Genomic DNA, 24,289 nt, shown 5'->3' with positions numbered 1-24,289 from the left:
GCCGTGTGACAGGCCTGGGTGGTCGTGTGGCAGACGTGGGTGGCCGTGTGACAGGCCTGGGTGGCCGTGTGGCAGACGTGGGTGGCCGTGTGACACTCCTGAGTATCTGCACAATATTTGGAGCCGTGTGCATGAAAGGGAGTGTGCATGGGAAGTCCCTGTGTTGGTGATGCTCTCCAAGGTCACCAGTCCGAGATGAAAGTGGCCAGTGTTGTCCGGTGCTGCTGAGTCTAACTTAGCTGGACCTCATGTCCAACAACCCCCAATCCTGAGCCGGCCGCACAGCCGTCACTATAAATTTGTGTCCACTGCCACAGCCACTGTGTTAATCCATCCCGCTGAGGGTCTACACAGACCCCACTGAGACCTCCATCAGGTCTTCTAACTCACTGTGGCCCCGTGGGACGGGCCAGAACGGGGTTCCAGGTGGACAGCAGGGCTGCAGAGCTCTGTGGAAGCAGACCACCACGTCTTTCCCACACACAGCGGCCGTGGTTTGAACTGGTGACAGTTTTGGTTAGTAACTGAATCCTTCAAACAATGTAGTACTACCAGGGTTCCTTCAAGGGTGGTAGGTGTGTGTTCCATCAGCCAGACAAGACCCTAAAAGTCAACCTGGTATCACCCAGCCCAGTCCAGCTCAGGTCACGGCCACACTGCGTGTAGCAGGAGTCCTGCCTAAGCTGGCCCTGCCATGTCTGAGCCCACAGTTCTGCCACCGTGCCAATTCGTCCCTCTAGGTCCACCCCTTATGGTGACCCTCTCTGCTGTCGAGCAGAACGTCCTTCCCCAGAAACCCGAGTCCAGAACATTCACGCCTGCCCTCATGCCCACCTGGCCCCCGCTCAGGGGACAGGCCAACACAAAAGGGACTTTACAGACAGGGTTGCCCCAGGAGGATGGACAAGCCAAGGCCATGGAACAGTGCCACCCACTGGACTCCTTCATCTGTTGCACATGGACTTGGTGTCAACGTCTGGATCCTAGTCAACCACACTGCACCCTGGCCCAGGATCCCTGGGTTTCAGTTACCTCTGACCAGAACCTCTGCTGGGAGACAGGGTCTGCTGAATCCACTTGACCCTGTCCACCCAGACGCAGGGTCAGAGTGTCCGAAGGATACCAACATGACCACGGCGAACTTGTCGTCACTGCAGGGGACCATGCTCTGGCAGGCGGCCTGGATCTCCCGAACTGTGCCATGGAGGTCAGTGAGGTCACTGGTCAAGGCCCGCTGGTTCACTGCAGGGGAGGGGACAGAGTTTCATGGGGGTACCTGCCAGCACAGGAAGGCAGTGCCACCTTACTCAGCCACCCAACCAACCAGTCACCCAAACACCCAGCCAGCTGGCCACCCAGTCACCTAGCCATCCAGCCACTCTGCCAGCTGGTCAGTCTACCTTTGGCAGCAAGGGGCACAGTGGGCAGGTCCTGAGCAAAGCCCAGCAGTTCAGGGAAATGCTGACTCAGCGATTTGGCAAGGATGTGCAGGAAGGTGGACTTGCCATCCACGGTCTTGGTAGAGTTCAGCTGCAAATAAGGCCCCACAAATGTCCTCCTCAGGGACCCCATCACACAATTACAAAGGGCTGTGGCATCGACAGGACCCTTGACGCTCTCTCCAGTCCCATACTACAAGAATCACTACCAGACCTTCCTCAAAACATCTGCTGGGATGTCCTGGAACTCAGAGGACCCAGAGCAGTGGCCACACTGGTCCAGGTCTTCAAAAGCCCCAGGACCAGGGAGCAGATTTCTCTGTCCACCTGAGCTTGCCTCGGTCAGAGGCCATACCCCAAGATACTGATGCATGGAACCCTGTGAAGGTTTCAGGACCATCTGTGGCCTTAGACATCCTAAACCATTCAAGTCACAAATGAATTTCTTCCTCTAAAAAAAATACTTTCTCACTAGTTTTGTGGAAGGGCTGGCCTGATGATAGGAATGGCCGTGTAGGGCAGGGTGCCGAGAACCTCCCAGGTGGGCTCCCTTCTCCTGCAGCCTCCCCTCCCTGGCCCACACTCCTTTTGTCCAGAGCCTAAAGTTTGGCTTAAAGATCCCCGAAAAAGCTGAAGGGTCAGCAGTTCAAAGCCACTAGCTGTTCCACAGAAGACAGACTTGCTTCTGTAAATATTCCCTAGTGCCATCATGTCTACTCTACCTCAGACGGACACTGCAGGATGGAGTGGAGCCACCCTGCAAGGTTTCCAGGCTGGAAAGCGCTGTGGAAGCAGACTGCCTCTCTTTTTCCCTCAGAGTCACTGCTGGGTTTGATCTTTGGGTTAGCAACTGAGTACTTAACTGCTGCATTACCAGGGCTCCTTGGAAGCATCTTAGCCCACACCAAACCTCTGAGGTTGGGCCAACTCAGCCTTCCTCAGTTTGCAGTCAATCCCACAGAAGCAGACCTCATCCTCCTCCTGCAGAGGCTGCTGGTTCCAGCTGTGTATGTGGTTAGCAGCTGGATGCTTTAACCACCACACCACTGGCCCTCTTTCCATGAAGACTATCGACCCAGGAGCCGTACAGGGAAGTTCCTCTCTGACCCACAGGGTCACTGTGAGTTAGAACCTGGTTGGGGCTTGGCGTGGGGAACCCTTCCACTGCTCCTAACATCTGACATCTCCTCACACCCCAGCTTCTCCGGGGTGGAGGGCCACGTCAGTCTCGACGCTGTCCCGTGCCCTCTGCCACCGCTGCTAACAGCTTCCTGCTGACCACTCCTCACCTCTGTCAGGAAGTTGATCTTGAAGCCTGTCGTCTTGTGGGTCTTGGGTTGGCCATCGTTGAGATAGTTGCCCATGGCTAGCACAAACTGTGGAGAGGAAGGTGGAAGGTCCTGCCCACTCCTCCCAAGGCCGCCCACAACTGCCCACCTCCAGCACACAGCCGGGATGGGGGGAACCCTGACCTCCAGGATCTTGGCGAGCTTCCGGCTGTTCTTGAGCTCCAGGGACGCCTGGCGCAGGCATTCGAGGCTGCCTCGGATCTCCTCTGTCTTCTCCTGCAGGGTGGCCTGGAAGTGGAGGCTGCGAAGGCGGGTCTTGTATTCTGGGACAGATAACATCTGTCAGGAAGGAACGGGCAGGAGTCATGTACCCTAGGAGACCCGTCATCGTTCTGCAGCCCGAGACCCGAGCAAGATTCAAACGGGCTTACTCACTGACTTGGCAATCTACGGTATGCAATTTCACCCTGTTTCTGATGTGTTGGCAGACATGAAATTGTGCACAGCAGAAGGGTGGGCAGGGACACTCATACCTGAACACACCTTGTCTACAGGATTACGAGTACATCAGCAGCCACTAGGGGGTGCCCTCAGCCCAGATACCTGGGACCTAGGTGGGCGCGGCCGCTGAAGGGTAAACCGAGGCTCCGAGGAGCAGAGCCCAGGACGCACCTGCAGCACGAACTGGTCGGGCTCGCTCAGGCGGCCGGGCGCCTCCCGGAAGGCCTGGTAGCGCTGCTCCTCGTCGGCATCGGGTGCGAAGAGCAGCAGCTGCGCCAGGTGCGCGGGCTCCAGGCGGCGGGGCTCCATGCTCATGAGGACCTGGCGCAGCTCCGAGGGGCTCAGCTTCAGGTGCGCCAGGAGGATGGCTGTGGGGCGGGGCCTCATCAGGAGGCGGGGGCAGTGGTGGGTGTGGCTTATCAGGAGGGCGTGGTTTTGCCAGGCATGGTTCGACGGGGTGGGGCCGTAGTGGGTGTGGCTTTACATGGAGGGCGTGGCCTTGACATGGGCGTGGTATCGACGGGCGGGGCCGTGCTGATGGGGCTTGTAAGGAGGGAGGGCGTGTCTTTGTCAGGGGGCGTGGCTTGGCAGGGAGGGGTCGTGGTGACTTTTACATAGAAGGCGTGGCCTCTACCGGGGGCGTGGCCATATAGGGGAGTGGTATTGACAGGTGGGGCGTGGTGGGTGGGGCTTATGTGGAGGGCGGGGCTTCGAGATTGACCTAGAGCACGAGGTGGAGCTTAAGAGAGGGCCAGCAACTGAGGTGGGTCCTGCATGCAGAGGGTCCTGGGGGTCTGAACAAAGATGAGGGCGAGAAGAGGAGGACCCCTGTGTGTGGGATGCAGTGACACTGAAGGACAGGGAGGAGCTGTCTTACAGGGTTTCTGGGGCTGTGATCTCCTCAGATCTTTCTCCTGCAAAGCAGCTAGTGGGCAGGAGGTGCAGGCCCCTGGGGACTCCTCCCAGCACCCCTCCCCACCCCAGCAACCCCTGGCCCCTCACAGGTGTTGTAGGCCTTCTTGTGGGACAGGATCTCCACCACCTCCTTCTTCCTGAACGGCTCGGGCCCTGGCGTCGGCTCTGAAAATCAAGCTGGGGGGCTGAGTGATGAAAAGCTAGGCCAGGACCTGAGTGGCCACAGCCCGGCTGGTCTGCATGGCCTCTAGAGGCGGCTGGGGGACCGACGAGTGGTCAGACCTCCTGACCAGGGTCTTCCCTGAGGCTGCCTCTGATACCCACACTTCCCTCACCCTTCCCCCTCTCCCGGATGGGCAGTCTAGTGGCCCACAGTCAGCTCACACAGCACACATGTCCTTTCCTCCTGGCCCCCTGCCCTCAGCCTGAGCTAACAGAACCACAGAGACAATCACCTCTCAACCTTCCTGATGCTTCTGGTTGGACAAGGACCACCAAAACCCAAACCCAATGACATCAAATTGATTCCAACTCCTAGTGACCCCACAGGGCAGAACGGAATAGCCATGCAGAAGTCCCAAGATCATGACTCTTTATGAAGCAGACTCCTTTTCTTCTCCCTAGGAGCTGCTGGTGGATTTGAACAGCTGGATTTGGTCAGCAGCTCAACAGTTAACCCACCACACTACCAGGGCACCTACTGGGACCAGTCACATACAATATCCCTGGTTGCTGGGAGACCTCCCCAGCAACTGTGGAGAAGACCACTAGACAGAGATGGAGCAAGAGGGAGGCTAGAAGATGTATTTATGGATGCCTCTTGTCCACAGACCCTCAATCTATCTTTCAACACGACAGTGACTTAATGGGTGTGGACATATTAGAGATGAGATTGTGAGAACCGTGCAGAATAAGAGCGGGGTCAGCCCTGCTCTCTACAGAGTCATTATGAGTTCTAGTCAATTTGACAGCACCTAACAACAACAAAAACTCGTCCACATTGTTCTGGCTGTGGGATGTGGAGCGAACTACCTGCTTCCACGTCAGAAGTGAGTGAAAGAGTTCACAGAGCTGTCACAGGGATTAACTGGAAAGGGGAGTACCTGGCATGCATGTGCTACCCCTGCTATAAATGCCAGCCATCGTCACCGTCGCCATCATCACCGTCACCATCATCAACATTCTCACCACTTTGAGGTGGGAAAAGTGAGGCTCAAGGAAGCTCAGTAAGTCACGGATAAGACCCCAACCCCACTGCGTGGAGTCGGCCCACAGCCAGCCCGTACAGCAGGGCTGAAGCATCACGGCCGTAAGGGAAGGTCAGCAACCCGGAGCAAGACCCTCAATGAGGTGGGTCAACACAGTGACTACAACAGCAGGCTGAGGCTTGCTGGGGCTTGAGGATGGCAGAGGGCTGGGCAAGGCTCTGACCCGCGTCCCCAGGGCCACCAGGGTCAGAGCTGACTCAAGGGCGCCTGTGCTCTGAGGGAGCAGACTGCCTTATTCTCCATGGGGCTCTCAGCACCAAATGCTTCAGCCCCTGCACCACCAGAGCTCCATGCGCAGACCTAGGGGGTTCTCGACCCCAGAAGGCAGAGGTGGGCTAGCATCAAGGGCCTGTTACCCAAGTCGCCCATGGGCCACCACAACACTCACTGGCGGGTTTCTGGGTGCCGAAGTGCAGCTCCAGGTCGAGGTACTTCACCATGTCACTCAGCTTGTCATAGTCAGAGTCCTCCCCGAGCTGTAAGGGAGGGCAGGAGACTCAGAGTGAGGAGCAGAGCAGGGGCTACGCTGCCTCCACTGGCCCACCCACTCTTTTAAGGGTTGCCTTGAAAGGGTTACCCTTTTTAAGGGTAAGACAGCCCCTCCTCAGGTCATGGATGAACCTGGAGGGCAAGAGGAGAGAGCCTGCAAGAGAAATCAAGTAATTCCAGTGGTCTCACCTGTGATCAACCACACACGCGCACACATGCATGCGTACACACACACATACATGCACACGGACACTGCTGGGCAGCAGCCAGCAAGCCCAACTGGAGCAGAGGACATGGCTGGAGAGGGCCTGCAGCCATCCAAAGGGGCCTGAGGAGGTGACTAGGGGGCTGCTCCGGACTGAAGTTTGCTTTGTCAGAAACCAATCTACTAGCGCTTCGTGGAGCACGAGGTGGTGCTGAAATGAAGCCGGGAAAGGCCAGGGGCTGGAAGGTGGACGGGCAGCCCGGATAAACAGGCCAAGGGGTCGCCATCGGGAGTGATCATTCTGGATACTGAGGTGTTTCTGACGACGGGGTTCCCCGGCATGGATCTGGACTCAGGCAGATGTATGAACCCTGTGTCCACTTTGAGTGACTGACAGAAGGACAAGACTCAGAGACCCATCAGAGGCTGTGAGGCCTGAGGACTCCAGGGCAGGACTGTTAGAGCTGTCTGTGGCTTTGTTCTGCTTTATCAACTAGATGGACAGCTTCCTTAGAGATACGGACTGGTATGAGCCTGGCTGGGTGGGCAGCAGGCCGACCTGAGAGCCCGCAGCCACAAGAATTCAGGCTGGCTGGTGTGAAGGCAATGACATTGGTTCCAAGGAGGTGGAAGTACTGTGGTTGAGGACAACAGTGGGCACAGGGACTGGGACAGGGCAGCCCCAGAAGCTGAAGGGCTCCCAGGACATATTCAAAGGAGTACAGCATCCAGGTCAAAGGAGGTGAAAAGCCTGTTTTCTCCTCTGCGTTGGCACAGCCTCAGTGAAAGCGGGCCAGGTTCCATTTGGGGCTCTCCCTGTGGCAGGGACATGGACACTAGACTTTGGAGCTAGACGCCAAGCCCTTGGGAATGACCCAAAGAGCAAGTGTGCATGAGGTTGTGGTGGGACCTGGCTCAGCTGAGAGCCTGTCGATGGTCTGTGGATAAGGCCGTACAGTTGCTCCGCCTGACCTCAAGGACCAGGACAGAAAAGGCCTGAGGCAGCTTTCAGAGCAGTCCCAGGAAGGAGGATCACAGCAGGTCCGTGAAAGAAGGGCTCCCCTGCAGGGGGTGAGGTCATCGTCATGGAAAGTATTCAAGCACATATTGGCAGTATTTGAGGGTGATGTTTGTCCTTGAAGAATCTTTGACTCCTCTAAACGAATTAATCATGGTAGTGGGCTGGACAATTTGAGGGCACACAATCCCCAACTAGACGTTTTCCTGTCATCTCTAAGAGTCCATGGGGAGTTGGAGTGTTAGGCTTAGAGGTCAGTGGAGTGGTACTTCCAAGTGTCCCCAAGTGTCACTAGCTCAGGGACACAGACTAGGCACGGCAATTCACAGCCAAAGTCAGGCTGGCCTTCAACGACCAAGAAAAACTACCAAGGGGTGTGTCCACGGGCTCCTCGGATTAAGGATGGGGTGTTGGGGTTGGTGTGGAAGTGGCCCAGGGCTTGAGTCTTGCCTTCAACATGGCTGCCCAGGCCAGCCTCCCCTCGTCACCCACACGGGGGACACTCTCAAAGGACACAGTCCCCTACCTGGCCCCAGATGGTGCCTTCTGAGTTCTCCACCTGCTCCCACCGCAGGCGCTTGACGCTCATGTGGCTGGTCTCGCTGCGGCGGTGGCCCAGGCCGCGGGACAGCATCGGGGGTGCGCAGGGCACAGGTGGGGGTAAGGGCGGTGGAGGTGGCGGGGGGACTGGGTGGCTGAGCGGGGTGAGGGGCTTGGCCAGGGCCGGAGGAGGGCCCCGGGTGCCGTCCTGGGAGCGGGAGCTGGGCTTGGGGTCGTGGAAAGGCAGAGGTGGTGGCGGAGGGGGGCTGAGCGGGGGCGGGGGGATGTGGTCAGAGATGGAGGAGTAGGTCAGCGAGCTGCCCTCCTCGCTGCTGCTGATACACTCGCTGGCGCTGCTCCGTTCGTTGGTCACAAAGCTGCCCTGGTCTTCGTGGAAGCTCATCTGGGTGGGGGGCAGAGTGGGGCCCGGGTGAGCGAAGGGACTGGGGCTGGTAGCAAGCAGTGTGCATGCCTGGGACGGCCTGCCTTCAGGGCCCAGAAAAGGAGAGGGAGAGTGGGGTGCTGGTCCTAGAAAAAGGGGAGGACAGCCTGAGGGGTGCCGGAGAGTCCAGGCCAGCCAGGGATCAAGAATGGGGTGGCCTGACACAAGGTGGACGGGTAGCCTTGGGCAAGGGGTGCATAGTCTGGGGAGGAAAGGAAGAGCCAGGGGTTTGTCCTGGGCCCGGGGACAAATCTCGGGTAGCCTTGGCTAAGGGGTAGGATAGGCTGTGACATGAATGAGGTGCCCCAGGACAGTTGTTGGGGTACCTTAGTGAAAGGAGAGGCCAGCCTGAGAGGGACTGTGGGGCAGGCCAGGGCAGGGAGAAGGAAACAGGGCACAGATCTGAGGACAGTGGCGGTCCTCAGGAGGCCACCCCCTATGGCACCCACCTGCCCCCATACCCACCTCCTCATAGTCATTCTCAGGGGTCAGGAAGTCATCCAGGATGGTGACCCGAGGACCCAGCTGTTCGCTCAGAGCGTCCAGGAAGCGGTCGGTGTCCCGGCTCCGGATGGGACGGGAGAAGGTGAAACGCTTCCTGCGACTGGCAGGGCGGGCAGGCTCTGGGCTTGGGGGGCTGGCGGGGCAGGTGGGTCCAGGGCTTGGCTGCGGGGAGGGCGCCCTGCTGCTGTCCAGGCTGGCGTACGGGTGGGACTCGGAGCTGCTGGGGGAGGCCAGGCCTTCCGAGCACAGTGGGTAGTAGCAGGGGGTGGGCAGCAGCCGCTCGCTGGTCCAGGAGACACTGGACAGGGGCCTGGGCCCTGTGGGGGAGGGACGGGATGGAGTGTGAGGACCCTGCCCAGCCTGGGCTCTGGGTGAGCCTGGAGGGAAGTGGCCTGGGGCTGATGGCAGCTCCTTCCCTTTTGGGCACATCCTGGGACAATCCCAGGTGTCCATGTGTCCTTGGCATGGCAGGGGACAGGGGACATTACTTAGTCCCAGGCTAGTTCATCTGGGAGTGGACTTATGAGTCCCAGCGGTATGGATGGGAAGGGATGGACTGAGGGGACATTCCTGCACCCCAGACTGCAGACCAAGTGCCACAAGGCACATCCAGTGCCCCACAAGCCCTTGCCTTCCCCAACACTCTGAGCCCATAAGAACCTCTCTCAGGGTGTGCCCTGAATTACGAGAAGGCATCCCCCTGTCCTGGAGCCTCTCCCAGGGCCCCCCTGAAAGCTTTCCTCTCTCCTGCTGGCGCCCCTCTGTCCCCCAGTAGTGTCATTCACAGAGCAACACGGTGCTTTTCCATCTACCCAGAAGCCACAGCTGCAAGCTCACTCAGGAATTCTGGGGACAGGATGGTCAAAGAGGCCGAGGAGGGGCCAGGGAGGGGTATGGAGAGGAGTCAGGGAGGGACATGGGGAGGGACATGGAGAGAGCTGGGGACGGACATGGGGAGGGGCGGGGAGAGACATGGAGGCTCCTGTGGGCCCCCTCCCCAGCTCAGTCACTTGGTCAAGGAGTTGAGGGGCCGCTGCAGGGGTCACTGGTGCCTGAGTAGGAGCAGCACCCAGCCAGCTACCTGGGCAGAGGCAGTGCTGTGGGCGGGGCCGGCTGACACCTACCTGCAGAGCCTGTGGTGCTGGACACTGGAGGGGAGGCCCGGGACTTGGACATGGTCCCCCTCGTGCCTTTGAAGCTGCTGTTGAGTCGAGACTCAAGCTCTGCATACACGGCCGACATCTGTGGGGGACAGGGGCAGTCTAGTTCACCTGTCACCCCATGTGGCCTCCAGGACCAGGCTAAGTGGTCTGTGAGGCTGGATACGTCCCCAGCCTGGAGTAGGCCTCCCGGGAGGGTCCTCAGGCCCAGACCTGTCCCACCACCAGTGACCCCATGGAGAAGGTAGAGAAGGAATCTTACCATCTTGGGGTTGGGGGTCTCGGGGAGGGATGTGCCATCTCCTGCCTGCCGCTCGCCTGGCACCAGAGGAAGTGGCATCTCGGGGCAGTCACTGGGACCTGCTGGGACCAGGGCGAGTGGCCAGTGTGGTCCTTCTTGTTCCCACTGCTGAGCTCCTAAGCCTGGGGTCCTCGCAGACCTGGGCGCCCAACCCTCAGCCTCGCCCACCTTATCCCCTGTTGTTAGGTGTTGTCAATTCGAGTTTGACCATAGCGACCCCATGACGAAGGGATGTGAGCCCTGTCCTGTCCTGCGCGGCTCTCACAATCTCTCACACACGAGCCCATTGCCACGGTCACTGTCTCAGTCCATCTGGTGGAGGGTCTTCCTCTCCTTCGCCGTCCCTCCACATTTTCAGGCGTGATGTCCTCCCCAACCACCTGGAGTCCTCATCTCCCCATGCCCATCTTGCAGGTGATATAAGCCCCATCTGCAACCTGCACCCCCTCAGCCTCCTGTCCCCCCAGTCTTACCGCAGCTGAGGCTGGAGTCCAGGCCGGGCGTCCGGAGGCTGCGCCGGCAGATGGAGGCGGCCCGCAGGGAGCTGCGTGGCCGGGGCTCTGGAGTGGGCTCAGGTGTGGGCTCCGGCTCCAGCTCAGGCTCTGGCTCTGTGTGGGACATGCAGGGAGATGGGGAACACGGGAATGAGGAGTACCCCTGTCCTCTCAGCAGACACAGAGGCTCAAAACAAGCAAAAGGAAGGAAGAGGCAGTCAGCTGCCTCTGGGACAGCTCGAGAGGCCCGTGAGACAAGAGACTGGGAGCTGCGACACCTGGGGCTGGCCCAAAGAGAGCCCAGAGTGGGGCGGCCACGTCACACCTACCGGTGCCTCCTCTGACCACAAGGGTCTAGGACCCCAGGCTTCCAGGATCTTAACATGGTCCAGATCAGCTGCTCATGGGTGTGTGTGTGTGTGTGTGAGTGATTTCTCTCTGGGTTTTATTTTTATTATTTTAAGCAAGAGTTGTTACAGAGCAAATGCATTTTCCATGAAACAATTTATACACATTTTGTAATGTAATGTAGGTTGCAAGCCAAAGGTGGGTGACTAATCTGCAGCCCTCAGGCCTGCCTTTACTTGTTTTTGGTGGAACATTCTTCTAGGTGTACAACCCTGGCCTGCCCACTTACTGTACAGCAGTGTGGTTGCTGTGAAGCTGAACACTGTGATACTGATGTGTGAAATGCGGTTCCCATGGCAGACAGTGTTTGGTTAAAACACGCTTGGAAGTAGGAGTGGCATCCACTTCCAAAATAGCTTGCCTCTGGAAACCCTATGAACCTGGAGAAAGGACGAAAGTTATATAGATGTCCAGGGCTTTCGTTCATAGGGTGGCTATGAGTTGTCTCCAACTCAACAACACTTAACAACAACAACAACAATGTTGGTCATAGTCCCTCCAGTGTAACAGCACTCTTCCTGCTCCCTCCCTGAGTTTCCTGTTTCCATTCACCCTCCTCTTCTGCCCCTTCCTGCTTTCTGAGTTCTGTTCTGGGACCAGTGCTGCCCATTTGTTCTCACGTGGTTGACCGTTCCGAGGAGCACTTTCCTCACAGTGTCAGGGTTCACTCTGTGGTTCTGTGTGTTGTCTGGCTGCAGGTGGTCCCCAAGGGTGGGTTCATTTCCAGATCTAAGAACCTCAGTATCAGGGATTCCACTAATGTCTATCAGACCAGTACATTTTGTTCCGTATTTTCCTCCCATACTCTCCTTGGCCTCCCAGTATTCCAGGGGCAACATGAAAGATTCTAGATGTATGGGATTTCTGCTGTGCAGCCTGGACTTGAACATTTTGGCTAAAATACTTGTCTTCCTTCAGCAGCCTGTGGGGCCTTAGTAATGGCAGCTACAGGCACACAAGGACATAATAGGTTTCCAGAGTTTGCCATAGCAGGCCTAGAGCGCCTTGAACAGGATCAGTACATTAACATCACAAAGAAAACCCTACGCCTCAGTGGGATTATACCCACAAGTATAGAAGTGAGGGTTACAACACATATTTCTGGGAGATATCATTCAGCTGTAACATTCTACCCTTTACCCTCACGCCAAATTCATGACCTTCTCATAAACACATCATCCCTACAATTTCAATCGGACTCCAACATCAGCTCGACATTCCAAATCTCAATTTTTAGATGTTATAAATCAAGTCTCACTCTGGGTGGCCATCAAACCAGACTAGAAGAACTGGGTGGTGCCCAGCTACCATTCTGAACATTCAGTTTAAAGATTCTGTAGAAGGGTCCTGATCAAAAGGGGAAAATGTGGAACAGAATTTGAAGTTCTCATGTCAACATCTCCTGACTGAGTCATAGAGGCTGGATAACTCCTTGAGGTAACCTCCGGGAACAGTCTTTAGTCTTTACATGAAAAACATCCCTTGAAGTCTACTTGAAACCAAACAGTAGTTTACATCTCTCTCCATGGGATCAAACTGACAGTAGCAGCTTGAAAGGTTCAATAGGAAGCTCCGGGGTTGATTATACGGAGGAACAACTCAGAAAGGAGAGCAGGTGTGGTTTTGAAGGACGTGATCAAAGCTCCTGAACTAATGAGTCAGTGTGTGCTCTGTTATGTGTATACTCAACAAAAATAAGGGTTGTTTGGGGGGTTTTTTAAAATGAAAAAAAGGATGATTCTGGGTTCATCATTCTTCCGACTCACACAGCCTAAAACGGGAACTGTGTTTTTCACAGGTGCACAGCAGGGCCATATCTCGGGGGCACTGTCTCAGGTGGGCTTGGCGGGGAGGCCAGCGCCTAAGACAGGTGAGGAAACTGAGGTTCTGTGAGCTGGAACACAGCAGTCACGGGTGACCCGGCGTGTGCCAGCTTGTCCCAGGGACAGTGAGACCCCAGCGAGAGAGGTCATACCCATTGAGTGGAGGAGAACAGTGAGACCCCAGGAAGCGAGGGGTCAGGAACTGAAGGTTATGCTGCGTGCAGATCAGGCTAGGCGTGCAGGTGGGCAGGCTGTGCACCTGCGGACACGTCAGCGAGAACAGGTGGCCCCTCGCCTGGGGAGGCTCACCTGTCATCGCTGTGTAGCCCAGAAAGCAGGTGATCTTCTCCTGACACAGCTCCTGCTCCTCGTACGTCAGCAGCTGGTAGATGAACTGCCACAGGATCTGCTTGGCAGGTGTGTCCAGTACGGGGTAGACGTCAACAATGAGGGTGTCGATGTTTCTGGGGGACACAGGGTCAGGTGGCCCATCACTCAGGGGCTCCCTGTGTGTGAGGTGGACAAAGGGACACTTCCAAGCCTCATATTCCCCCCACGCAGGGTCTGGGGACAGGCTGCATGGGTTCAAACCCTAGTTCCATCATCTACCAGGCAAGTGACCTTTACAAGTTGCTTAACTTCTGTGCTTCAGAAGATAAAAAGAACAACTACAGCCTCCCTCAGACAAGGGGCCTTAGTGGCACAGTGGTAACATATCAGACTGCCAACCTAAAGGTTGGCAGTTCAAATCCACCAACAACTCTACAAGTGAGACTCTACAGCAGTGTCCTCCTATAAAGCCCTACAGCCTCGGAGACCAGATGGAAGGTGGCTGACTCAGGCCTGGAGCTTGTCCCCTGCCTCCCACTGTGGCCCTCACACACTCTTCAGGCCTGGAACTGAACCCACTCCAGGGATCACCTCGCATCTAAACAACAGCCAGCCTGCTGAGGTGAACAGTGACACTCATGTGGAATGCGCTCCTCAGAACAATGAACATGTGCTGGAAATCGGACAATAAACAAGGGTGAGGTAAGAACCAGCGCCTCTGCATTGTGGTGTTTGAGGAGGGGATCCCGTGCACCTCCGAGTTACAAACAAGTCTGTCTTGGAGCGAGTGCACCCTGGGTGCTCCTTAAAGGCAAAGATGGAGAAACTTTGTCTCATCTACATCGGACATGTTATCAGGAGGGGCCAGACCTTGGAAAAAGACACCATGCTGGGAAAGACGGAGGGTCAGAGAGAGAGAAGACCCTCAACAAGACGGACTGACGCAGACAGAGACTGTGACACTGGGCTCGAGTGTATCAGAGATTGTGAGGACGGCGCAGGGCAGGGCCAGGCTCAGCTCTGCTGTTCACAGTGGTGCTGTGCGTGGTGGTGTGCATGGTACAGACCCAGCTGCACCTAACAACCACCAGTAACCTGTTAACAAGGACGCTGGTGGGCTAGTGCCTTAAGTGTTGCACTATTATCTCAAAGGTCAGCAGTTTGAATCCACTGGCTCCTCTGAGGGAGAAACTGGGAGGTCTGCCCTTAAAGATTTACGGCCTCAGAAACCCTACAGGGTCCCCATGAGTCAGCACTGACCTGATGACCTGATGGGTCTGGGGTGGGAGTCTGTTAGGTGTGAAATAGCTGATGAAAAAGTGTGAAACGGGAGAATGACTAATGTGGGACCAGAGACAGGAAGCGAGCGCGTGCTGTTGGAAGAAGATGCCAACAGACTTGCTGTACCCAGCTTTGCAGCAAACCTTCGGTCTGTCTAAAGCACCTGTGGGGTGCAGATCATCTGGGCCCAGCGAGACGAGGCCTGCCTGTGCTGGCGCGCCATGTCTAAAGTCAAAGGGGAGTTAAACCCCACTGTGGGACTTGCTGGGTCACCTGGCTGGGAGGTGTCAGAGCTGCAGGAGAGTTTGGTCCTGCTGTGGGTATCAGCTCGTTGTGCCCACTCCCACCCCTGCGAGAAGGGAGCCAGGAGGGGCAGCTGGACGAGATGAGAGCCCAGGAGGTGTCTAGGCCACCATGCGGTCCCCACCCCTTACGGCCTGCCACCTGTGTTGGAAGAAGCTCTCCAGGGCCCGGCAGACGCCATAGCGCTCAGGGGGCGTGAGCAGGTGTTCCAGCTGCTGGCTGAACGTCCGCCCCTGGACTCGGATGCTGGACGGCAGGATCTCCGCCACCCACTGCAGGGAAGTGAGCGCCGAGGATGGGTTGGGGGAGTCCAGAGAGTCGGAGTCTGCGGGGAGCAGAGGTGAGAGGGCACAGGTGAGCAGGCATGTGGGCCAGGCACGGCACCATGCATTGGGAGGTACTCTTGCTGCTCACATGTGGGGACAAGGCAGGTACTGGAAGTGGCTCCTGTGGGGATGCGAGAAGGGAAACTGCAGGTGTGGAGGGACAGCAGCGCCCCCTGCAGGCCTCAGCTCTTCAAGCAGGCACTGACTCACCTCCTCGCTTCCCCAACCTTCCCATCCCAGGGCCTCAGGGTCCTTGCAAATCGGCTGAGTGAGGGGGTCTCACCACTGGCGAACGGGACAAGCCCCTCCTCCACCACCAGCGTGGGCATCGCGCCACTGCCCTGCAGCATGGACACCACCTTGTCGTGGGAACAGTTCCTGCCAAGCAGAGTTGGCCCAGGGGGCCGGCCAGGATGAGCCTGGCCCATGGCCACTGACCAGGCCACACAGCCAGGGTCTGACTGGGCCTGGAGAAGCAGCCAGGGTCTGGGGCCAGCTGGGTTCACTGGGGATAGAAGGAGCTCAGTCTCTGTACCCATAGGTAGGACATGTCCCCGTCAAGGGCAAATCCCAGACAGTCCTCTCAACTGTGTCCCTAGCATGTGCTGGGACCTCACAGGTATTTCCTGTGGCAAAGGATGAGCTGAGGTGCCTAGCTGGGGTAGGGGACAGATTCAGAGTCTTCATAGGAAGAGGGACAGCTCCCAGAAACCAACTGGTTCAAGGACCTAGGGACCATGGCTTAGGTGCCCCAAGTGGCAGGGGTCTTGGGGGAAGACTTATCATCAAGCTTGGTGTCCCCAATGACCTCTGACCTCATGTCCAGCCCATTAAGGAAGAGTATCCGATCTCCTGACTTGAGAGAAGCATTGTCAGCTGGGCTCCCTGGAGAAAAGAGAGGACATGGTGGCGGTCAGCTGGGTGGGGTCCACTCTGAACCTCCGCGTCTCTTCTGGGAGATGTCGTGTTCCTGCTTTACCAGGAACAGAAAAGGGGCAAAAGACAGTCAATTCAACTCAGAGCAGCAGACCCTACACACGTGCCTCTCTGATCTCCACCTCTGGAAGCAGGCAGGGACCCCCTAGGAAGGGCCGGGGCATCACTGGCATGGAGGCCACACAGAGGGGCCTGGACTCTCAGTGCCCAGCTGCTGGAGAGCAGACGAGGAGAGGGTCGGGAGTGGTATCGCCACCCCACCTCCACCTGCATGAAGTCCATGCCACACACCAACCTGACCCCACCTCATCAATCCTCAAGTCCTTGATGAGTTTATCACCCTGAAAACACGGAACCACAGAAGAGTGCCCACAGCAGGGTATCTACAGAAGGATGCCCACAACAAAGTGTCCCCAGCAAGGTGCCCACAGCAGGGCACTCACAGCAGGGCACCTACAGCAGGCTACCCACATTAGGACGCCCAGAGCAGGATACCCCCAGCAGGGAGTTCACAGCGGGGCACCCAAAGAAGGACGGCCATAGCAAGGTGTCCACAGCAGTGCCCATAGTAGGGCACCCACAGAAGGGTGCCCAGAGCAAGGAGTCCATATCAGGGTGCCCACAGCAAGGCAGTCTTCCTGCTCACCCTGGGAGGAAGGTGAGCAGCTAATTCTCACTCTTCACTTGCACAGCCCTGAGGGTCCGACCTCCCACCTGGCTGACATCTGATGAGGGGAGAGTTTTCTGTGTCTCATTCCTCGTGACTGCCCCTAACTTCTGATGACCCCACGCACAATGTTAAAAGGCATGGAGTAGAGAGCACCATCCCCACAAGTCCCTGGGCTGGACTGCTGTGACAGCTGTGTTCTCACTGGCTGATTTTCAGAAATAGATTGTCAGGCCTCTCCTCCTAGTCTGAAAATGCCACACCACAGCAACACACAAGACTCCAGTGGCAGACACGTGGCACATGGGAGGTTGTTGTTATGTGTCATCGAGTCACCTGTGTCTTATAACGACCCTATGTACAACAGCTCTGAACCTTTCTCTATCCTGAGCCAACCTCATTGTCTCTGACACCTATTACCCCAGTCACTGAGTCAATCTGTCTCAGCCAGGGTCTTCCTCTCCTGTGCTGTCCCTCCACCCTCCCAAGCATAATGTACTGGTTGGAAATCGAACCCAGGTCTCTGATTTGGGAAGCAAGACTTCTACCACCAAGCCACCACTGCCTGTGGTGACACCTGGTGTGTGACATGCTCCGAGTCACTGGACGCCTCACGGGACAGTCCTCCTGGATCCACAGGGTTGCGGAAAGTCGAAATCCCCCCATGGCAGAGGCTGGGGGCGACGGCAGAAGCTTAAACGGTGCTCTGGGCCACAGGCCACAGGTTCCTGAGACTGCGCATCCTCCGGGAGCTTTCTCCCTGCCCTGGGCCCTCCCCTCTCTCACCGGGCAGCACAGACTCGATCCAGACAGGCCCGTGGCCGCGCAGAGTGAAGCCAAAGCTCTTGTTGCCCTTGTACACCCGGACTGTCCTACGGAGAAGAAGGGGTGTGGTGAGGGCAGCCTGCTGCTCTGAGGTGGGGCACGAGAAATGGAGGCACTTCTCCGCCCTCCCCCTGGGAAGCCTCCGCGCGGTGCCCTCCGCCCTCCTTCCCGTTGGGCCCAGTACCTGCGTACGCCCCCTGGGCCGGCGCGGCCCCCCAGCAGCGAAGAGGCCTTGCGCGGGGGCGGCTCGTCGGGGCGGCGCGGTGGGGCGCTGGCCCGCGTGGACACCAGCAGGCGCTCGGGCCGCTCCTCGCTGCGGCTCCGGCGCAGCCTCTGCGCGCCCTGCGCCCTCCGCGCGCGGCACAGCTTCCCGAGCAAGCCCTGCGACACCACTTCGTCGAAGCGCGCCCGGTGCTTCTTGGGGATGAAGATCCTGTAGGGGGGACCACAGCATTGGAGTGCGCCCGGAGCCCCGCTGGGAACTGGCTGCCCCAGTGTCCTCTCCAGCGGGGGCCACAGGATGGCCGTGGTGCCTGGATCCCTCCACCTGTTAAAAGTTTCTCATTCTGCAGCCTCCTCAGTGGGGCCTCAGCCCCCCATCAAGCCTGTCCAGGGTCATCCTAAAATTTGCCTCTGGGTCTTTCTGCGGCGCTCCCCACCCCATCCTTAGACCCAGTGCCCCGGCTGGAGTCAGGAGTCCCTTTCTGTGCAGTGGTCCGGCTGTTTAGAGCCACCTGGACCACTGTCCCTGCTCTCTCTGCTGTACTGGGACTTCCTACCACACCGGCTCCCTAGCCCATGCCCTGCGATGGTGGTACAGTAGGTGGAGTACTGGGATGCTAACGTCAAGGCTGGTAGTTCTGACCCATTCGTGGGAGAGAAGCCACGTCCACTGCTGTGGAGGTCATAGCCTTAGGAAGCCCATAGGTTAGCTGTCTCCATCCTACAGGGTCACTGTGAATCAGAATCCAGTCAGTGGCGGGAGTTCGGTTTGGGTCTTCGGGGTGTTGGGGCACCCACCCTATCATCTGTAGCAGGCACTATGGCAGCCAGACATTGGGGTTTAAAACCAGAAGGGCTGTCGTGCCTTTGAAGGATTCACCCAGAAATGGTGAAGGGCAGGTGGAAGGCTGGTACCATCCTCTGTGCATAGACCCCCCCCAAGCTATCACTCTGTCAGAGCTCTCCTTTGAGAAATTTTGGGGTGCTGAGGGTGAGGACCGACCTGCTGGTCCCCAGCTGTGAGCCACAGTGACGTCAGGGGGTAGCATTTTGTTAGGTGTTGTCAGTTGATTTAAATCGGTGACCCCATGTACAGTGGAACCAGCCTGGCTGGTCCTTCCCATGCTCATAACTGCTGCGGTGTTTGAGTCCAGTGGTGTGACCACTCTGTCAATCTCTGCTGACTCTCTCCCAGCATGATGCATCTCCAGGGACCAGTCCCTCCTGATAACATGTCTGAAGTGTGTGGAGGACTTATACTCAGGAGGGACACAGAAGAAAGATGGAGATGGGGCCGGGAGCACCCCTGGGCCAGTACGCAGCTTGCTGGACTCCTCAACCATGGCTCAGAGAGGCCCCTCGTGTCCAGCATGGCATGGTGGCTTTGGTGAAGCTAGGGTCAGAGCGTCAGCCATGTGATCATGAAACCCTGAGTGGGACAGCTGAGTCCTCCTTGGCTGCATCCCAGGGCCCCCTCCTCTGTCCTGTGTACCCAGAAGCTGTGCCATGGGCATGGGGGGAGGACAGAGGGGAAGGGGCAGTAGCCTAGCTGTCAATCAACCTACTGCCATCACGTGAGTTGTGACTCACAGCCCCCCCCCCATAGGAAGGACAGCAGAACGACTCAGGGTCTCTTCACAGAGGCTGACTGCCAGAGTGCTCTCTGGAGGAGAGGCTGGTAGGATCAAACTGCCAACCTTGTGGTTAGCAGCCAAGAGCTTAACCACAGTGCCACCAGGGCTCCTGCAGTGGCCTGAGCCCACTGGAATCTAGCTACCACTGTGTGGTCCCACTGGCCATCAGGGGGCAGGAAGAAGACCAGGCAGGCGGAATGCCGGGAGGATGGGGTGTGACTCCCTGAGGATGGGCAGATGCCCCTACCAGATTCTGCCCGTCACCCCAATGAGTCCTGCTCCACGTTTGGGGGTTGTGGGTCACCAGGGAGCATCCCCGCCTGCACATCCAGCCAGTCAGCAGTGATAGGGCAGATCCAGAGTCAGGCATGTTCCCAGGTGGCGATGCTGGGTCTGGAAGCCAGAACCCCGCATCTGCCCGTCTGGATACTCTCCACTCCTTCCTGAGTGTGGGTTCCAGCTCGCCTCACACTGTCTGGTCCACGTCATACTGTGACCCTGAGAGAACGTCAGCCTGGTCCCTGATTCCAGCCTAGGTCAGAACCAGCTGGTCCTCCCGGTAGTGACCAGGAAAGGGCCTACCTGCAGGGGGACCCAGAGGAGGCCCCAGCTGCATGAATGGGAGATCGCCCTGTTCTGCTTGGCACCTTGGGACTGAGTCACAGATGAGGCTTTGGGCCAGCCAGGTGCCCTTCCTGACGCCTTCAGTGTGGTCCTGCCATCCAGCACGTGTCCCCTGTGATACCCTGACCCAGCAGGACCAGGCACCAGGGTAGCTGACCACTGCCGCTGCTATGCTCACAGGACTATAAAGCCACACAGTCTTCTCAGGGACACACAGTGACCTTCCACACAGGCTCAGGCCCCCTCTCTGTCTCAGTTCCTCTAAGTGTAGCTGGGGCCCTCATTCCATATCCATTCCCTGTGCCCACCAGTTTTGTCCACTTCACCCTTGCTCATGAGCCAACCCTGGGAAGGGAGCAAGATGCCCGGCCGTGGGGGTGGCGTCGGCCAGGGGGAGCGACAGTGGGGACAGAGGTAGCGTCTTCTGAACTCTGGAAGGGTTGCGCCAAATTCTCACCAGCTCCCGGACCCCAGCCTCTGCCACCTGCGCGTCCTGCCCAGCCCCATGCAAGAGGACCAGCTGTTTGTTCCTCCTCTGAAGGCCGCATGCCCAGTCCCCTCCCAGTCGCGGGATCGGTGCCCACCCCAGGCAGGAAAGCCCTTCCGTGGCCCAACCCCACCCCCCCTCAGCCCGGGGGTTCCCGGGGACGCCGACCGCGGGAGAAGCTACCGAAAGTGCCGGGAGAAGCCCTGGTCCTTCCCCATCTGGAGCCGAGACCGCAGAGCGGCAGGTGCTGAAGGACCGACCGACCGGGAGCGGAGCGAGGCGCCGCGACTCCACGCGCCTCTGCCCAACCCCGCCCGCCCTCCGGGTGGCCCCGCCCCGCCGGAGGTGGGGGGAGGCGGGGGACCCTGGGGCACACCCACACCCCTGACTGGAGCGGGCATTCCTTTCCCGGCGTCTTGCTTCCGGCCCCGAGTCCTGGGCCCTCACACCCGCTGCAGAGACCCTGGCGCAGCCTCTCCAGGGCTCCCCGCCGGGGGCTGCTGTGGCGCTCGGGGACGACAAGGACTCAGCCAGGAGTGGCAAAGAAGGAGGCTCCAGCTGAGGGGTGGGGATGCCAAGCAGATAGCAGGGCCGGGAGAGGGGCCCGTGAGCACAGGGGTCAGTGGCTGAGTCCGCGCCTGACAGCAGTGGGCATCCTGGGGTTTCAGGGTGTAAGAGAAGGGGGCGCCTGAGGGACCTCCGACGTAGGGGCCGGAAGGACAAGTGGCTAGATCTGCAAAGGACAGCTGAGCAGGAGGGCAAGGAGGGAGATGGGTGCAGTGGGGTGGGGGCCAGGTGGGAAGACTCCCTCTGAGGTGAGTGGTGAGGTGGGGGACAAGGGAGTAGCGGACCTCTTCAGGAGGAGCATGTCTTACTGGAAAAGACAAGGGAGGAGAGCTAAAGGGGCGTCCCGGGAGAGGGGTCCCGCTCTGCTCTGTCCTGATTTGGTTCCTGACTTCTGGCTGGAGGAGTCTGCAGAGGGATCCCCACCCTGCACCTGCAGCCTGAGGACCCAAGGACAGCAAGTCTCCGGCCCTCTGGGGGTGGGGCTCCATGGGTCACCTCACCGGGCTATCAAAACAAGTCCTCTGGCTTCCTGTCTGGGATCTCACCAGGCAGGTGACTGGTGCTCAGACAGACAGGGAACCAGGGTCTCACCCAGGCAGGCACCACTCCTGGACATTCTCACATCCCAGTGTGCTGGGTCCTGCCTGATGTTCCTGCATCGCCCGGCACAGAGGACTCTGTGGACCTGATCCCCTCAGCACTCCCCACGCACCCCCAGCTCCTGGTGCCAGTGTGAACACCCTCCCCTCGGACAGCAGCAGGACCCCCCAAACAATGGGAGGCTAGTGTCTGGAACCCGCCCAGCGCACACAGCTGCTGGCACAGTCAGGGCTGCAGCCATTCCAGCGCCACCAAGCCATCTCTGGCTGTTGGCACAGCCGCACTGCTCAGCCTCCAGAACTGGGCTGGCCCCCGGGCAGGGAGACTGGCCACTCTGCCAGGGCAGAGGATGTGCCAGCAGGAGCAAACACTCCCTCAGGTCCCCAGATCCAACCAGCACATTGCCGCAGGGGCGGTGCCCACGGGCACTAGAAGGCGCAAGGAGCGGGCAGCTGGGTCAGGCAGCCAGGGGGCCCAAGGCAGCCTAGGGTGGGCGGGAGCGCACACAGGCAGCAGCTGGCCTGACCCCAGGAGAGGGCACTGTGGCAGACAGGCCACTTTGGGGCAGTGCTTCTCCTGGGTGATTGTGTCCCCCAAGGGGCCACTCGGCATTGTCTGGAGGAGTCTTTGGGGTGTAGTGCTTTCCATGTTAGATTGGTAACCAGAAGGTCAGCAGATCTGATCCACGAGTCATTCCAGGGACAAAGACGAGTAGGCCCCTCTCGCAAAGCCTGCCAGCATCGGAAGCCCAGTGGAGGGTTGTCACGGCAGTGGCATGGTGTGTGGGTTGGCGCTATTTTGGAGCAATGCTTAAAGTGCTCAGCGGCTAACCAGAGTCTGTGGTTCAAAGCCAGCGGCTGACTGCATTTAACCGCCACAGGGCAGTCTGCGTCCATAAAGGTGGTCGTTGCTGTGAGTGCTGTGGGTCAGAACTGGCCCATAGCTGACCCTCCAGCAGGTTTTCAGAGGCAGTAAATCACGCAGGAGGAGACTGCCCATCTTTCTCCTGTGGATCAGCTGGCGGATTTGAACCATGGTCGTTTACGATGGCAGTGCAGTTACTTAGCACTAAGCCACAGGATCCCCCTCCATAAAGATGGCAACCATAGCCATCCAGCAAGGCCAGTCTGTCCTAGGTGAGTCAGGATTCGCAGAGAGTGGTGGGGCTTGGGGCTCTGAGAAGCATGCATGTTCTTACTCTAGGGATTCTGAGCAAACCACCACTGTCCAAAAGGTCAGTCATTGCTGTGCAGGCAGACCGACTCGGAGCTGACCCCTCCAGATGGTGTCCAGAGGCTGTAAACCACAGGAAGGAGACTGCCGGAGCCCTCGGTCTCACACATTTCCCCACACATCTGGATCATGGGGGCCTAGGTACTTCCTATCAGGGCAGAAGCGATGGGGCAAAGACCAGGTTGCTTACATCGGATGGAGCTCTGATGTGGTTCCCTGCTGCTGAGAAGACAAAGGAGCGAGCAGCCCCATTTTACAGACTAACTGTAGAGGCCAGGCCCCCTGCTCAAGGTCACACAGCCAGTGGGTGGTCCTGGGGCCCCGACAGACTTCCAAGTCCAGGCTCCTTCCCACGCCTGCTGCTCCCCTCCGCCTTGACTCCCTGAAATCCTCCCACCTGCCTGGATCACAAAGCTGACGTGGCTTTGCGGTCCCTCCTGGCCAAGTCACACTTTCCAAACTGTCTGGCCTGCCCTAATTAGAAAGCCATTTTATCACTTCATCAGACCGGGACCCCTTGGGGGACAGACCCAGATTAGATTTTGCAAAGCAGGACTCACTGCATTTACCAGTGGCTGAGCTCCCAGCTGAGGTGTTCCTTGATCTCCCTCACCCACATTGCACCCCTTGCCCCCAATGCCCTCAAGTGAGCCTTTTGCCACATGGAGGTGCCCACTGAGGCAGCCGCTGGCCACACATGGCCCGGGAGGTGACCTGGGCTTCTCTCCTTAACTTCCTTCTCCTTCACTCAGGGCTTGTTTTAAATAGCCTCAGGTGGTCAGCGACTCCTGTGCTGGACACTGCCACTCTGTGGCTTCGCTGCCCTCCCCCAGGACCACCCCGGGGTCATCCTGTGGTCTGAAGAGAAGAAAGGGTATTTCTGCCTCTCGGTTAAGTCCTGAAATCAGCACCTTTCTCCTCGTATCCTCTACACACACGATTTCTCCTTTAAATCTCTTCTCTCTGAAGCTGAGGGGCCTTGGTGGCACAGTGGTTAAGTGTGTGGCTTAACCAAAGCTCCCAGCTGCTCTGCAGGGGCAACAGGGGCCTTGGGAGCCCTGTGGGCACCCCTGCCCCACCCTGCAGGGCTTCTGTGTTGGGGTTTGGGTTGGAGGGCTGGGGTGGGCAGAGCTGGTGGAAGGGCTGCTGCTCCGTGGGGTGCCCACTGTGCAGGCTGGTTCACAGTGTGGCAGTGTTGGGGACACTGGCTTGTGAGGCGCTGTCCCCTCACAGTGGGGTATCTGTTCTGCTGGATGTCCAACCCAAGGGACTGCCCTTGAGGCATTTCCACCTGGCACGCTGCCTGCGGTCTCCCAGCCGCTGTCTGGTCCACGGCTTCCGAGAAGCCCTCCCTGACTGCTGGGCGGCTGGCACCGAGCCTCCCCACTGCCCTGTCCCCAGCTCAGGACGCAGCCCCTCTTTAGCAGGAGGCTGGCTGAGGCCCGCTGCCAGGGTAAC

General features: G+C 58.3%; 1 protein-coding gene across 1 annotated transcript in view; it reads right to left on the bottom strand.

Moving 5' to 3' along the window:
• Window positions 1–24,289, bottom strand: part of GRID2IP (glutamate receptor, ionotropic, delta 2 (Grid2) interacting protein) — a 38,953-nt gene that overhangs the window by 975 nt on the left and 13,689 nt on the right. Inside the window, exons 3-20 of the mRNA XM_006889624.1 lie at window positions 17,649–17,897; window positions 17,426–17,511; window positions 15,852–15,921; window positions 15,320–15,414; window positions 14,852–15,035; window positions 13,106–13,260; window positions 10,545–10,679; window positions 10,033–10,130; window positions 9,735–9,852; window positions 8,572–8,927; window positions 7,651–8,067; window positions 5,801–5,888; window positions 4,232–4,309; window positions 3,401–3,597; window positions 2,912–3,067; window positions 2,729–2,815; window positions 1,401–1,530; window positions 1,124–1,242 (exon numbers count right to left, since the gene is read on the bottom strand). Coding sequence (XP_006889686.1) covers window positions 1,124–1,242; window positions 1,401–1,530; window positions 2,729–2,815; window positions 2,912–3,067; window positions 3,401–3,597; window positions 4,232–4,309; window positions 5,801–5,888; window positions 7,651–8,067; window positions 8,572–8,927; window positions 9,735–9,852; window positions 10,033–10,130; window positions 10,545–10,679; window positions 13,106–13,260; window positions 14,852–15,035; window positions 15,320–15,414; window positions 15,852–15,921; window positions 17,426–17,511; window positions 17,649–17,897 — 2,818 coding nt within the window. The remainder of the gene's footprint in view (window positions 1–1,123; window positions 1,243–1,400; window positions 1,531–2,728; window positions 2,816–2,911; window positions 3,068–3,400; window positions 3,598–4,231; window positions 4,310–5,800; window positions 5,889–7,650; window positions 8,068–8,571; window positions 8,928–9,734; window positions 9,853–10,032; window positions 10,131–10,544; window positions 10,680–13,105; window positions 13,261–14,851; window positions 15,036–15,319; window positions 15,415–15,851; window positions 15,922–17,425; window positions 17,512–17,648; window positions 17,898–24,289) is intronic.

This window comes from Elephantulus edwardii, unplaced genomic scaffold (assembly GCF_000299155.1).
Source record: "Elephantulus edwardii isolate Elephantulus edwardi_28Jun2011 unplaced genomic scaffold, EleEdw1.0 scaffold00080, whole genome shotgun sequence".
Lineage (NCBI taxonomy): Eukaryota > Metazoa > Chordata > Mammalia > Macroscelidea > Macroscelididae > Elephantulus > Elephantulus edwardii.
The sequence above is the reverse complement of the archived record's forward strand: the minus strand, read 5'-3'. Positions and strand labels throughout refer to the sequence as shown.